The sequence below is a fragment of the Myotis daubentonii genome, chromosome 7, assembly GCF_963259705.1.
Source record: "Myotis daubentonii chromosome 7, mMyoDau2.1, whole genome shotgun sequence".
NCBI lineage: Eukaryota > Metazoa > Chordata > Mammalia > Chiroptera > Vespertilionidae > Myotis > Myotis daubentonii.
Window position 1 is genome coordinate 9268891 of NC_081846.1, and position 16714 is coordinate 9285604.

The 16714-nt window shown below is 47.3% G+C and overlaps 1 protein-coding gene across 1 annotated transcript in view; it reads left to right on the plus strand.

Moving 5' to 3' along the window:
- The first annotated feature begins 13297 nt into the window (after positions 1–13297).
- LOC132238106 (aldehyde oxidase 4-like) overlaps positions 13298–16714 on the plus strand; it is an 86704-nt gene continuing 83287 nt past the window's right edge. Inside the window, exon 1 of the mRNA XM_059702694.1 lies at positions 13298–13429. Within this exon, the coding sequence (XP_059558677.1) occupies positions 13376–13429 (54 nt within the window). The 5' untranslated portion in view covers positions 13298–13375. The remainder of the gene's footprint in view (positions 13430–16714) is intronic.

Genomic DNA, 16714 nt, shown 5'->3' on the forward strand with positions numbered 1-16714 from the left:
GCTTTGTCCTCATTACCTAGTCGCCTCCCAAAGGCCCCACCTCCTGATACCATCACCTTGGGGGTTAGGAGGTAACATATGAATTTGGGGAGGACACAAACATTCAGTCCGCAGCATTCCATGCCTACTCACCCCACCCCACAAATTCATGTTCTCGTATGCAGGCAAATTGCTCTCCAACTGTGAACCTGTGATGTCAAACGTGTTACGTGCTTCCTAAATGTATGGTGGGACAGGCATGAGCTACACAGTCCCATTCCCAAGGAGAAATAGGAGTTTCATTCCCAAGGAGAAATAGGAGAGAGGAAAGGGATGGCAAGCCCCATGGATGTTCCACTTCTGAAGACTTGAAAATACTCCCCTTTGGCCAAATGGTCTACCCTCCAGGCCTGGTTCTCATACTCTCCCAGACTCAGGGCAGGAAGGAGTTAGGTGACTCATGTGGCACTCCTGACTCTGCACACCAATGTCAAAATTTCTCCAACCCCAGTCACACCCCAAAGGACCAACCTCTCCTCCATATTCCAGGCACTGGAGAGGACCCCCACACACACAGCCTGAGGCCTCACTGATCCCCAGCTTCCCATAAGCCCAGCTGCCACCTGGCTCAGCAGAGACTGAACGGTTGGAGCTGGGAGGGGAGAGAAGAGGCCTTGTACTCGATAAAGTTGAGAATGGAGGGTCTGGACCAGGGGTGGGCAAACTTTTTGACTCGAGGGCCACAATGGGTTCTTAAACTGGCCCGGAGAGCCTGAACAAAAGCATGGATGGAGTGTTTGTGTGAACTAATATAAATTCAAAGTAAACATCATTACATAAAAGGGTACGGTCTTTTTTTTTTTTTAGTTTTATTCATTTCAAACGGGCCGGATCCGGCCCGCGGGCCGTAGTTTGCCCACGGCTGGTCTGGACCATGGGCATTTAATGACCCATAAAGGGTCCTAAAGAGTGTCCCACTCCTGGTCACCTGTGCTCCATCTTCGGCTTTTGAAGAGCTCACAGCAGAGGGCAACACACCAGGGACACGGGAGTGTGGCCAGTACTTTTCCATTGGCATCAGCAAGCAGGATGTGTTACCATGTTTTTTTCCAGAAATAGGTTTGTTTTGGTTTGAGGGGGGGGGGGGGGAGACAGTGTCCTTTTCAATATTAATTCCGTCATTGGGTAAGAGGGTTCTTTGATGTAACCAATTCATGAGACCTTTCTTACAACAAATATACAAACGCCTGAGTCAGGAGGTGGGCGTTTCTCTCACCCACCAGAACAATCCATTTAAAGCTGAAGAAATTCGATCTTGCCTTTTCATGAAAGAAAAAATAACCAGTGGTTGTTTTTCTCCATTGTCTGACATAAGCTCGGAGGGGAACCCTCTGCAGAGACAGCAGCCTGTCTTCACGCTGCAGTCAGCCCTTGGGTCACTCTGCACTGAGTGATTTTTAGACTGAGTTCCCAGAGCCCTGGGGTTTCTGAAGGAGAGAAAGCCACAGGACTTCAGCCTCACCCCCAGCTGGCTCAACTAGCCTTGCTGTTGAATTTGTTCACACCGCATAAGGTTTCACGCAAACATGTTCCCCTGGTGGAAAAAAGTTTGAAAACAGTCTTGATAAATCAGTCAAGGTCAGTTTTCAGTCTCCCAGAAAGTAGCAGATCTGATTCCCTTAATCCGAAGCGATTTCATACTTGATAACTCTAATGCCATAATCCGATTCTACATTACCCACTTGCATTTTCTGTTGGCCCTGGAGGATTCCTTCCTATAAATACTGGGACACACCATGAACTGTGGTTTTGTTGGCAGCATCCCTACTCCTGTAAGTAGGAAGCGTGTGCTCTCTATGTTCACTGCTTCCCTCTTTTAAGGGGCAGAGTGAGATGGTGAAGGGATTGTGGACCCTTAAAAACAATGCCTGGGTCACTTCTCCCCAAGTGCAAGCAGCCATAGGAAGGGCCTTTGCCTCCACTCCCTCCTTCCCCAGCCTGCCCCGCCTCCATTCCCAATTCTCACAGAATCAACTCCTACTCATCTTTCAGGCCCAGCAGTCCCTTCCTCAGGCCTTCCCTGATCCCTTTCCCCAAAACAAAGCTCCTCTCCCTGGTCTATGCTCTCACAATGGTAAATATTATATCTCAGGTTAATTTTCTCTCTCTTATTAACCATCAACTCCTTGGAGGAAGAACTCTTGTTGATCTTGTTTTTCACTGTGCCTCTACCACTTAGCATACTGCATGGCGCAAGCTGGATGCTCCGTGTCCACTGGGTAAATGAATGAGTGAATGAACTATGCCTTCTTCATTTAAAGTATTTTTAGATAATCAGCCAAGCATTTATTCACTCCTGCAAAGAGCAAGCTGTCATTCATGCCAGCCATTGTGGGGGACACAAGTAGCTCTTCTAACCTCCAGAAGCATATTACTCAATTGGGGAAATGAGACACAAACATTGAAAAGATAACCTACTATTAGTAGCAGATAAGAGACTGGTTTCCTGGTTCCTGGTTTATTAAATGAAAAGTAAAGAAGTGATTGTTTGGATCTGCAAGTGTTTTTTGAATTGAAAAAAGGGTAGAAGGGAGGTTTGCTGCTGCTTTTTGGTGGTAGGTTAAAAGGGAGGAGGGAGTGAGGGAGGGCAATCACAGCAGGACAGGAACAGGGCTGTTATCTTTGGAGACACAGAGAGCCTCTCAGACACTCAACCAATACTTATTGGGCATTTGCTCTGTGGTCGGCACCATTCTAGGCCCAGGGATACAGTGACGTCCCTGCCCTTGTGGCGCTTACATTCTAGCAGAGAAGGCGAACAAGGTGAACAAAACTCCAGGTCAGGTAGTGATGAGAGCTCTGGAGAAAATGAAGTGGGTGGTAGAAGAGAGCAGGACGGAGGTGAGACTTCAGACTGGAAGATCAAGGAAGGGCTCAGACCCAAATAACAAGAAGGCACCAGCCACGCCAAAGTCTGAGAAAACAGAAGTTAAGGCAGGAAATATAACTTGCACCAAGGCCTTGGGACAGGAAAGAAATGAGCACATTGAGGAAGCAGGAAAAGGGCCAGTGTGACTGAGATTATGAATAAGAGAGACAGCGGTTGAAGATGTGCTCAGAGAAGGGTTTGGGGCCAGTCCCAAGGGGCCTCCATGGAGAGCTTAAGGGGTTTTGTTTGGTGTGCTGGGAGGCCAGTGGAAGGTTTCAAGTAGAAGAATGGTTGAGGCAGAAGAATGAGGAGAAGAGTAGTAATTTTTGAAGAGCAAAAGAGCCTGAGGCCAGCAATAGGGACAGATCTTGGAGCGCTTTGCACACTGGGCCTAGGAATTTGGTCCTCATGTTCTAGGCCTCAGAGAGGTACTGAGCTATTTGTAGCAGAAGTAGCGTGATCAAGAAATCTGACCTGCGGCCCTACCTTATTCACATTGTCACCTCCAACTTCTCTCATAACCCTGTTGTGGATTTATTCATGGATAATAGAGACCATTGTAAACTTTTGAACAATAATAGATACAGAGGCAGAGCTGCCTCAAACAGATTGTCAAACTGCAGCGGGAAGGCCAGGGAGGGTTGGGGGGCAGGAGGGAGGGGGTAAGAGATCAACTTAAAGACTTGTATGCATGCATATAAGCATAACCAATGGACATAAGACACTGGCGGGTAGGGGAGGCCAGGGGACTGTCAAGGGCGGGGGGAAAAAAGGACACATATGTAATACCCTTTGGAATACTTTAAGCAATAAAAAATAAATAAATAAATAAAGCTTTTATGAATTTCAAAAAAAAAGAAAGAAAATTAGACCCTTTTGTTTTTGTTCTCACTTAATAATCATCTTAAAAGCCAGCCAGTACACAGCACAATTTTAAAAACCCACAGAGCTGGAAATTTTAGCATCATAGAATATTTTCGTGCACTACAGGGTACCTGCAATCCTTATAAGAAAATAGAACATAATTTCCATACTTCTTGTTAGCTCTTTTTTAAAATTAAAAATTGGGTATTCATTATTCTGTGACTATTTTTGCCTACACGTTCTTCTAGGTTTGTGGCAGTTTGGGTGCTGGGATATGAAATAATTTGCTCCTATGTGTTGTCTATAAAATTTCTTGAGACATATACCATGCTTGGCAGTGACCTCCTCTCTTAAGGCATATCATCATGGAATCATAACAAAGGGGTTGTGTGAGTTCCACGGAGACAGTGAGGCAGTATAAAAACTCTCTGCTTTCAGGCTCTGATGACCTCTTGGGGCCAGAAACATTATAAAAAAGAATAAAATGCAGACTCAAATGAGCAGAAGATTCAAGGATTCCAAAAGAGACATTATCTCTGGTGCCTTCAATGGAAGTTCATGTCAAATAATACTTGATCTTATAAAAATATGACCTTTTTAGAAGCACTGTTATATTCAGAAGTCAAATAATGCTTCTTTTCATTCAAACCTGGGTTGAATATTATGCACCATTGATTTTCTCCTGTTAATCTCTCTGTTAATTTAATTATTAGCCCAGCCTCGGGAAAGTTAGAAGATGGGCGGAAAAGTTTGTTTGTTTGTTTTTTGTGGGGTTTGGGGTGGTTTTTTTTAGCTTTAACAGAGAGTGGAAGGAGAGAAAATAGTAAAATGGGTGGGTTGGGAGTTTGACAACTAATTTAAGCACCAGGTTCAGATGGAAAGCCCTTTCCTAGTCTTCACCCCAGGCACCCACATTTCCCAACTGTTCTTGAGCACCACAGCCCTGACCCCAAACAGATCTTAGAATAAGCACCTGAAAAGAAGCTGCTGTTTGAAAAAGGGAGACGCTTTCCCGCATCCTTCCTATCACCGAGCCCCTTATACCTGCCCCTGAGGGGGCTCTTCAGGGCACAACTCCCAATCCTCAGTGTAACTCCAGGCCCTCCTTTGATAGATGAGGAAGCCAAGAAGCAAAGGGAAAGTGCACTTGACCAAGGTCTCTAAACTGGCTGGTGGCCAAGCCACAGTCTCCTGCTTCCAAATCAGAGCTCCTTTGTTCCTGCCGTTCTCCGTCCCCAAGGCCCACCCCCAGGCCTGTGCGGTTGGCTATTGGAACAGACCCGACCACTCAGTTTGGATCCTGTCCTTAAATTAGAGCCAGATTCTGCAATCTGAGAAACAAACCCATGCCTTCCTAGGGGCCTCTTAAAATTAAAGTGTGAGTGCCCTCTAGTGGCCTCCAGGGATGTTTCCCAGGATTCTCAACCTTTTCCTAAGGCCCAAGAGTGAAGGACACGGGTGGGGGGCAGGGGTAGCCACATGTGCCCCCCCACCCCACCAGCACCCCAGAAAATAAATTCCTGTGACGGCATATGTTTGTTCCAATGTTGCATGCTAACCTATATCATGTGCCTGTTTCACTCACTATACCTTTTCCCCCTCAAAATCTTTAGCACAGTAAGTGCTCCAGAAAGTCACCGCATCTTTATCCCATAGACGCAGGAACTCCGAGAAGCATGAGTTAAAACAAAACCCATACTCTGAGACTCAAACCAAGTTAAAGGTCTTCAACTCCACTGAAATACAAGCTAGGTTTTGTGACCAAAGATGGAATGCAGCATGAATATAAGTACAGTAAAGAGAATTCTCTCCGTATAGTGGTGTCTTGCTTAGCACAAAGTAGAGGGGGGTGTGAGCAATGGAAATGGCCAAACAAAAAGTCCCTGTGGATTGTCTGGCCCTGCAATGCCATCAGATGTGTCCCCCTTAATTACAAAACATCTTTCTATAGCTTCACTGCGGTCACTCAGGAGGAGGTCATGGAGAGCTCTCGTAGGGTCTGCTACCTGCTAGATGTTCCCGTCATTCCTTCTCTCTAGCTTCTAGTCCCTTGCATTTGTTCAAACAAGAATGTAGACCAGCCCTCGCTGGTTTGACTCAGTGGCTAGAGTGTTGGACTGCAGACTGAAGGGTCCTGGTCTCTATTCCAGTCAAGGGCACAGGCCCTGGTTGCAGGCTCGATCCCCAGTAGGGGGCGTGCAGGAGGCAGCCAATCAATGATTCTCTGTCATCATTGATCTCTCTCTCTCTCTCTCTCTCTCTCTCTCTCTCTCTCTCTCCCTTCCTCTCTGAAATCAGTAAAAATATATTTAAAAATTAAAAAGAATGTAGCCCAGCTCAGATGTCCTAACCCTGGTGCACAGAAGTACCTTGGAGCCTTTGGAAAAGCCCCAGGCCCAGAGATTCTAACGAAGTTGCTCTAGAAGGGGCCTCTGTGCTGTTTCCGAGTTCCCGGTGATTCTCTGTGCAGCCAGCATGGAGAGCCGTGTGCTACACGAGCACTCAGACCCTGGCGTCATGCTGACCATTCAGCGGCTCCTCCCAGGTCCCCTGTGAAAACAACTTGCTTTCCAGGACTCACCATAGGCGCCGGCTGCAGCCTGGCCCAGGTGAAGGACATCTTGGCTGAGAGGGTGTCCGAGCTCCCAGAGGAGAAAACGCAGACCTACCGAGCCCTCCTGAAGCACCTGAAGAGCCTGGCGGGCCAGCAGATCCGGAACATGGCGGTAAGTCCTCCGGCCCCACCATCGGGCACACGGCACCTCTGCTCAGTCCCACTGAAATGCTGAAATCGGCATTGGCAGAACCTGTATGCAGAAGGGTCTCAGCAGGTGAAACGACAGGCATGATTAACAGATATGTAGTTAACAAACATTCCTTAATAACATGTAAAGGAGGGTTCTAAGTCAGCTTGAGTCAAATAGCCTCGTTGCACGGTGGGTAGGAAAAGGACTTCGTGGTTTTGCTTATTTTATGAGAAGACTGTCAAAGACCCAATTCAGCCTCAGGCTGCATTAACGGAAGGATGGTCCCTAAAGAAGGAGGGCGGCCTGCTCTGCTCCAGATGTTAGACCACAGCTGGAGTGTAATGCTCAGACCTGGGCAACACAGCTTAAGGTCAGGTTCTTTATGACCTCAGGAGAGAGCACTGCATGCTCCCTCTCCTACATACCCCAAACGGTGTGTCAGAAACCCTCGGGGCATAGAGAATTGGGGAAGGAGCACCTGTTTCCTTTCAAAAAGCTCTTCAAGTGATTTCAAAATCCCAGTCAAGAACCCTGATGCTCTGGAGCCTGGCGAGGAGATGGTGCAGGAGAGAGAGGGGCTGGCCATCGCATCAGGAAGAGGTTGGTGCATGAGGGACTGTCGGAGGGACCATGAGAGCTGCTTTCAAATATTTATGGGCTCCAGAGGGCGATGGGTTCACTTCCTATGATCAAGAGGATAGAAGTATGACCGACAGGAGGCCGATTTCAACTCAGTGGAAGCGAAAACTTGAAAATCAAGCTGTCCACAGAGGAATTGGGGTTCCCTGTCCTCACCAGCGTTACTGCCCAAACCGCAGCCATGCGGGTGGTCACTGTGGACTCCGTCACTAGGAGGGGCGGAGGGTACTGAGTTGAATGGCCAGTCGGTGCCCTCCCAAGTTCTGAGAGGCTACAGGCTCAACCCACTCTGCGTGGAGTCTTCCAAAAGGGGGGAAAGGCACCCACTGTTGGTGGTATGGGTGCCCCGCACCTGGACATGCTTGTGTGAATTCTGCAAGGTGGCCACAGCTGGGTTGGCTGGGGGAGGGGGAGGTGGTTCAGAACTGGCCACTGAGCCTCGCTGCTGGGGTTTGAATCCCCCTTCGAGCTGGGAGACCTCGGTCAGACTTCACAAGTTCTCTGTGCCCAGGGTCTTCATCTGCAGAATGAATCTGTAGGAACGACATCCATCTCACTGGACTGTTGTGAGGATGAGTAGATGTGTGTGGAGAGGAGGACAGCAGGTGGCCACACCAAAAGCTCCGGGAGTGTGGGTTACCATCCATTCCTCTCCGGGCGGCCTGGACTCCCAGGCAGTGTGAACGGAGCCCCCCCACCCCCCCGCCCCTCCAGGGCCCTTTTGTGCCGGGAGCCGGTCCATCCTTGCTGTTTCAAGGGACCTGGCATATATGGCATACGGTTCTTAATATGTTTGCTCACCTTCTTGGCGCTGTGTTTTAACCAAGGTCACCTCTCCGAGAAAGGTTGTTTCCCCACGTAGGAATTTTTCCCTGAAGTCAGGGAGGGGATGCCTCTCCTAGAAAGGTTGTTTCCCCAGGTAGGAATTTTTCCCTGAAGTCAGGGAGGGGATGAAACTCCTTAACTAAGTGCCAGGTGGGTAGTTAATCACTACAAACAATCATGCTTAAGCTACATAATCTTTACTCCCTGGAATGGAGATAAGAAACACCCTAACCTTTGTAATAGAGATTGATAGGATTGAATCAACTGGTATAAATACAGTTGTAACAAGACAGCAGAACACACAACTTAGGAGTCAGAATTCAGAAGACAGAACCTACACGGAGCCTGGAGACAGAAGAACTTCGCTGGAGAGAACATAGCAATAGATCCTGGACTGAACCTGACTATAGAACATGGCAAGAGAACCTGACTAGAACCTGGGGACTGAACCTGGCTGGAGATCCTAAGCAGAACCTCTCTGGAGATCCAGACCAGAACTTGGCTGGAGATCCGGGCTAGAGATCCTGGCTAGGCTGCTGATCAACTGAACGCTGTCTCCGTGTCATTCCTTCTTCGCCGACTCCGTCTACGCCTTTGGGAACCCCTGGACCCGCTGGGGTTGGACCCCGGCACTTTTGCATAAGCAGGTGCCTGCAGGCAGAGGATGTGAGGGTGGACTGGCCCAGGATGTAACTCTCTCTCCTCAGTCCTTAGGAGGACATATCATCAGTCGGCACTGCTATTCAGATCTGAACCCAATCCTGGCTGTGGGCAATGCTACCCTCAATCTGATATCCACAGGCGAGCTACCCCAGAGCACTCCCCACAGCACCTAAGAATTCTCTGTCCTTTTTAAAAGGCTCTCTTTAAGTTAGAGCCTGTGTCCTGGCTCTCAGTGCAGCACAGGAAGCGCAGGCGCCTGCAGAAAGGCATGTGGATGGGGTGGCCCTACCCCACATACACAAACACCCTCCCTGGAACCCAGCCTGTCTGATTGCCAAACGGGCCGCTCCCCAGGGCCTCTAACTCCCCCTCCCCATTCCTTCTCTCCTCCTTCACACACAGCCCATCACATCCCCACTCCGCCTGTTCCACCCCGCTCAGCCCATCCATTATTTACCCCTCCGTGCGCTGACACGGGCCCAGGCGCTGAGGGTCAAGGGGAGCAATCCAGCTGCCCCATGTGAACTTCAGGGGTGTGTCCGACCAGGAGTTCTATCCCAGGCCACATCCCTGGTCGGTGGGAACCCAGAGTGTAGGGAGAGCCTTGGGGCAGGGGAACAGCTCTCCGGTCCCCATCAGCTTTGCATGGGGAGTGCGGAGGGGCTTCACCCCTGACAGCCCTCAGCCCTTTGGAGAAAATAAACAAATGGGACTACATCAAAATAAAAAAGCTTCTGCACAGCAAAAGAAACCATCAACAAAACAACAAGAAAGCCCAGTGCATGGGAGAACATATTTACCAATGTTATCTCTGATAAGGGGTTAATCTCCAAAATTTACAGTGAACTCATACAACTTAACAAAAGGAAGATAAACAATCCAACCAAAAAATGGGCAAAGGACCTAAATAGACACTTTTCAAAAGAGGACATTCAGAAAGCCAAGAGGCATATGAAAACATGCTCAAAGTCACTAATCATCCGAGAGATGCAATCAAAACAATAATGAGGTACCATCTCACACCTCTAAGAATGGCTATCATCAACAGTCAACAAACAACAAGTACTAGAGAGGATTCAGAGAAAAAGGAACCCTTGTGCACTGCTGGTGGGAATGCAGACTGGTGCAGCCACTGTGGAAAACAGGATGGTGTTTCCTCAAAATATTAAAAATGGAACTGCCATTTGACCCACTAATACCACTTCTAGGAATATATCCCAAGAAAATAGAAACACCAATTAGAAAGGATTTATACACCCCTATGTTCATTGCAGCACAATTTACAATAGCTAAGATTTGGAAACAGCCTAAATGCCCATCAGCAGATGTGTGGATTAGAAAACTGTGGTACATCTACACAATGATATACTGCACTGCTGTAAAAAAGAAGGAATTCTTACTATTTGCAACAGCATGGATGGAACTGGAGAGTATTATGCTAAGTGAAATAAGCCAGTCAATGAAGGAAAAATACCACATGATCTCACTCATCCTATCTAATAATAGACAAACAGGGTAATTGACCGTACCTTCTCTACACTTCCCATTGGCTAATCAGCGAGATATGCGAATTAACCACCAACAAAGATGGAGGTTAATTTACATATGTAGGTGCGAAGCAGCAGAGTGAAGACTGAAGGCGGCTCCGGCTGGAGCAGCGAAGGCTTTGAAGGTGGCTCAGGCTGGAGCAGCGATCAAAGCGGCTCCAGCAGGAGCAACCATCAAAGCGGCTCCGGCTGGAGCCATGATCAAAGCGGCTCCAGCCGGACCAGCAAAGGCTTTGAAGGCGGCTCTGGCTGGAGTGAAGGCCTGGGTCCCCGGTGCCGAAGGAAAACTGGTGCAGGCAGCCAGGGGAAGGGAAGGCCTATTGCACGAATCTTTTTGTGCAACAGGCCTCTAGTTTATGGATAATTAAGACCATTATAAACTGATGAGCAAAAATAGATACAGAGGCAGAGAAGCATCAAACAGACTGTCAAACTACAGTGGGAAGGCTGGGAAAGGTTGGGGAGGGAGGTAAGAGATCAACCAAAGGACTTGTACTAGGATGCATGCATATAAGCACAACCAATGGACATAAGACACTGGGGGAGGGAGGAGAGGGCATGTGCCGGCGGGTAGGGGAGGCTGGGGGAAGGTCAATGGGGGGAAAAAAGGAGACATATGCACTACTATTTGTAATACTTTAAACAATAAAATTAAATTCAAAAAAATAAAATACTTTAGTATAAAAACAAACAAACAAACAAAAAAAACACAAAATACGAGTAGTGTCCTAAGTTGCTTCACATACTCTTACTATTGTGGTAACTCCATTCTTCTTAAGTTCTGCTATGAATTTGTTTGAGGTCACAGTGGTTGGGTTGTGTGTAATAAGAAATCTCATGTTCTTGTATGTGACTTCCACAGGAGCTGGGCAGTTCATGAGAGCCATGATCATTTAGTTAAAAAACACTCAATAGGGTGATGAAAGAATTTTAAAATTGAATACAGAAATGATGCAGAGAAACTGAGCCCACTTCAAGTCTACCCCACTGGACATCCTCGGTGCTGCGAGTGCAGCTGGGAGTAATGGGAAACGAGATGAGCCTCCTAACGAGCAGCAGCAGTTCCTCTACCTGGTCATACTGAGGCCATAGGAAGGAAGGGCACTGAGGGCCCCCATCCAGGCCTGAACTCACGCAAAATGCTCTGCAGATGCCGGTCAGCACTTCTATGTCCAGGGGAACCACTCACATGGGGGCTTCTTGGTGGAGTAGTAATGGATTTCTACAGTCCACTCACCTGCACAGAGGGCATGCTGTGCCTGACAATAATCTCCACTGCCCTCCAGAAACTCCAGAAACGTGTGCCTACAGGTAAGAACACTACAGAAAGAACCATGTTGACTCACTGAAGGTTGTGGCCTAGTCATACAACCGGTCCTGACAGCATTGGTGGAAGCAGCCGCAGCGCAGGGAGAGGCAGTGTGTGTGTGTGGGTGGCGGGGGGAGGGGGACAGGGGGGTGGTGGGAGCTTTGCAGAAGGCGGCAGGGGCACCAGACTCTTGAGACACAGAGTATGGAAGGAGAAGCCGGGGAATGAATGCAAAGGAGAGAAGAAGCAAAGATGAGATCCAGTAGGGGGTCGACAAACTTTTTCAGTAAAAGACCCAGAGAGTAAATATCTTAAGTCCTTGCGGACCATAAGATCTCAAGTGTGACCACTGAGCCCTGCTGTGGCAGCTGGAAACCAGCCAGAATCAATACCTAAATGAATGTTTGTGGCTGGGTTCCAATAGAACTTTAAGGACACTGGGTGCTGGGGTCCAGCCCCAGCGGGTCCAGGTGTCCCCAAAGGTGTGGACAGAGTCGGCGAAGAAGGAATGACACGGAGACAGCGTTCAGTTGATCAGCAGCCTAGCCAGGATCTACAGCCAGGATCTCCAGCCAAGTTCTGGTCTGGATCTCCAGCGAAGTTCTGGTTAGGATCTCCAGCCAGGTTCTGTGTCCATGTTGTCTTGCTAGGTTCTCCAGCCAGGTTCTCTAGGTTCTCCAGCCAGGTTCTGTAGCCATGTTCCCTCACTAGGTTCTCCAGCCAGGTTCTGTCCAGGTTCTCCAGCCAGGTTCAGTCACCAGGTTCTAGTCAGGTTCTCTTGCCAATTTCTGTATTCAGGTTCAGTCCAGGATCTTTTGCCATGTTCTGTCTCTAGGTTCTGTGTAGGTTTTGGTCTAGGTTCTGTGCCTCTTGGTTCTGTCTTCTAAGTTCTGTGTCTTGCTGTCTTGTTACATCTATATTTATACCAGTTGATTCAATCCTATCAATCTCTATTACAAAGGTTAGGGCGTTTCTTATCTCCATTCCAGGGAGTAAAGATTATGTAGCTTAAGCATGATTGTTCGTAGTTAAAGTGATTAATTACCCGCCTGGCACTTAGTTGAGGGGTTTTATTCCCTCCCTAACTTCAGGGGAAAATCCCTACCTGGGGAAACAACCTTTCTCAGAGAGGAGACCTTGGTTAAAACAAATAGTGCCAAGAAGGTGAGCAAACATTTTAAGAACAGTATGCCATATATGCCAGGTCCTTTGAAACAGCAAGGATGGACCGGCTCCCGGCAACTGGGGAAAGTTTCATGAGTTTTAATAGTACACTATTTTATTGATTGATGGTTTGGTTAGTTTAAAAATAACAATAGCCTATTTAAAACTTGATATTTTAAAAAATATATTTTTATTGATTTTATAAGAGAGGAAGGAAGAGGGAGAGTGAGATAGAAACATCAATGATGAGAATCACTGATTAGCTGCCTCCTGCATGCCCCACACTGGGGATCAAGCCCACAACCCGGGCATGTGCCCTAATTGGGAATCGAACCGTGACCTCCGGATTCATAGGTCGATGCTCAACCACTGAGCCACACCAGTCAGGCAAAACTCGATTTTTATTTATTAGTCTCCGGCTTTCAACACATTTCCCTACAAAGCCAATCTGGGCTTCAAAGAGGACGGGCAAAGATGCTGAGTTGGCTCACTCCTGGCAAAGGAGACAGGGTGCTGCCAAGAGCCCTTTGAAGAGCTTGCGGACCGGGAGGGCAGACAGCCCTGGTTGGTGTTCCTGTCTGCTGACGTGTGGCTATATATCACCTGCTGAAGCTTGGGCTTTTCCAAGACGGATAGGCAGCCGGGTGTTTGCTCTCTGACCTGCTCTACTGGAAGAAAACCTCCTCCTGGGGCCCTGCTTTCTGGCACGATGCCTTCTCTCCCCAGTTCTGATGAGCTGATTTTCTTTGTGAATGGAAGAAAGGTAAGTTTACACAATGATTAATATGAATTTTTGCACACCAGAGACAAAGCCAAGCTAGTTTTTTTTTTTTTCACTACAATACCACTCCTTAATTAACCTCTGCCTTCTGTCTTTGTCAAGTCATATGTACTGGTCTGAACTTGAGCATGGGTCATTCATTCAAGGTTCAGTGCAAAATTATGAAAGCATGGGGGCTTTTGCTTGCTCTGAATTTTTCTTTTGGACAGTAAGGAGCTCCCGTTTGTATTTGTTGGATTACAATGGGGGTGAATTCTGACCCAGGTTATGAAAAACTAGATGAGCTCTACTGGAGTTCACCGATGTTATTGCAACAGAAGGTACATATGACATTAAGGATGCTAATAGCAAGAATGGTTTTGTTTTGCCTTCATACATCCACTCAGCTGGTCAATTAGCCCAGAAACTGAAGCAGCTCTCCTGATCCACGGGGCAGGGAGGCTGCTGTGTCCACTGGGGAAGAGGTGTGGCAACTCGAATCTCCGTTGTCCTCAGGCCTGTACTTGAATGAGCAAAATGAATAAATAAAATGTTTGAGGTGCTTTGGGACAATTAGGTGGAAAAAACTTATAAAATATTGAAACAGAAAATTATTTTGAAAAGTCATTTGGTGTTAATGATTTTGCTTCCCACGCCTCGTTGTGCTGCATTACTGATGTTCTTCCCTAAAAGGGGAGACACAGCTTTAATCATGGCAAACATTCTTGGAGTGTTGCCTGTCAAATAGCAGGGAAACAACAATTTTAGGAAACCCATGAACTAAAGAACAAAGAGTGAAAGAGAAAGCAAAGAACCAAGAAAAAATCTGGATTTAGCAATACTGCTTACCAATTGGTCAGGATCTTGCATGACCTGAAGCCAGCTGGCATGTCAGAAGAATAATTGCTGAGTGGACAATTCACAGGAATTCAAACGCTAAGAAATTTTTTGAGTTCAAGGAAAATGGGGCTTTGTTGCTTTGCCTTTGCTGGTAAATAAAACCATTTATTCTTTAATAACACATTCGAATGAGTATTCCCTCTCCAGGTCTCCCAATCTTTTGAATTCATAGCTAATAGTTTGGTATTTTCCCCTTTCTCTGTCTTAAAAATTTCTAAGACAAGTTGTAGATGGCAAATAAAAGGGGGGAAATATATACAACTCTTTGAAGAAATTGGGTTGGCTGTTATTCCTGTGATTGGTCTTCTTCCCTTTAGACCCAGGGGCACAGAGTTGAGCAAAGCACATTCCTTCACCAATGGCACATCCTCATCACAGTCTGGACAAGGCTCTTCGTTTGCTTTATATTATTTTCCTTTATTTCTTATCTTCTCTTTATTTCCTTTTCCCAGATGCATTCACTCTTGTGCATTATAAACATACATCCTTGTCATATACTTTCAATGTAGTCATTTAGAAAGATAGACATATCCTTAAAATATATGCAGTTGATCCTTGAACAATACAGGTTTGAACTGCACTGGTCCACCTATATGTGCTCTTTTTCCCCAATGTATTGTCCTTATGATTTTCTCAATCACATTTTCTCTAGCTTACTTTATTGTTAGAATACAATAGAAATATATATCTTATATAATAAAGAGGTAATATGCAAATTAACCCTCATGCCTTCACAAGATGGCTGCCTACAACCAGGCCGGCAGGGGGGTTAGTGAGGGACAACGAAATGACTGAATAATCAGGCTGCATGGGGTGACCAGGCCTGCAAGGGGGAGAGGGCAGTTAGGGGTGACCAGGCTGGCAGAGGAGTGTAGTTGGGGGCAACGTGGCCGGCAGGGGGGGGGGCAGTAAGAGGTGACCAGGCAAGCAGGGGGGCAGTTAGGGGTGACCAGGCTGGTGGGGGGTGCAGTTGGGGCAACCAGGCTAGCGGGGGGGGCAGTTAAGGGCAACCAGGCTAGCAGAGGGGGCAGTTACAGGTGACCAGGCTGGCAGGGGTGGCAGTAAGGGGTGACCAGGCCAGCAGGGAGGGGCAGTTGGGGGCAACCTGGCCAGCAGCAGGGGGCAGTTAGGGCTGACCAGGCCAGCATGGGGGGCAGTTAGGGGCGATCAGGCCAGCACACAGAGGCAGTAAGGGGCAATCAGGCCAGGAGCGGGGAGGGGCAGTTAAGGGCAACCAGGCAGGCAGGCAGGTGAGCAATTTGGAGCCAGCAATCCAGGACTGTGAGGGGGATGTCCAACTGCCAGTTCAGGCCCAATTCCAGGGATTGGGCCTAAACTAGCAGTCGGACATCCCCTGAGGGGTCCCAGATTGGGGATGTTGCAGCCTGGGCTGAGGGAACCTCCCTGCGCCCCCTCGCACGAATTTCATGCACCAGGCCTCTAGTGTATATATAACATACAAACTATGTGTTAATTGACTGCTTATGTTATTGGTAAGGCTTCTAGTCAACAGTAGCCTATTAATAGTTAAGTTTTGGAGGAATCAGAAGTTATATATGAATTTTCAACTGTGCAGGGGGATCAGCCCCCTAATCCCACATTGTTCAAGGTTCAACTGTACAGTGTTTGGCTTTGCATGAGTGTGTTTATGTTCTTACGTTACCCAAGTGAAATTATGATTTACTTCACAAGACGTATACATCTCCTTCCATTTCTTTTGTGACTCAAAAGAGATCTATCCATGTTGCTTTTTGAGCACCTGGCTCATTATTTCTGCATGTAGAGTTCTCCAGGCTGTGGACATCCTGCTTATCCAGTCCCCCAGTGATAGACACATGGGATGCTTCCAATTCCCCACTACATGCAGTGAACACCCTACCATGTATTTTCTTACCAACACTGGCAGGAAAATCTCTAAGTGAAATTAAGGCATGCCAATGTCTCAGGTTCTGCCAGGTGGCTTTCCAGAAATCCTGCACAAGTTACATTTTCCCACAGTTCATTGCATGACAAAGGCTGCCTTCTTGCCAATATAAATATATGATTTGCGCCCTAACCAGTTTGGCTCAGTGGATAGAGCATCGGCCTGTGGACTGAAGGGTCCAAGGTTCGATTCCGGGCAAGGGCATGTACCTTGGTTGCGGGCACATCCCCACTAGGAGGTGTGCAGGAGGCAGCTGCTCAATGTTTCTCTCTCGTCAATGTTTCTAACTCTCTATCCCTCTCTCTTCCTCTCTGTAAGAAATCAATAAAAATAAAAAATAAAAATATATGATTTGCTAATCTATGATGTGCCAAGACTTGATACAATCAAACTTGCTAAATTGTGTTAATCTGATGGGTGTAAAATCTTCTTTCATTGCAGTTCTCCCTTGCTTATCTCTAGAT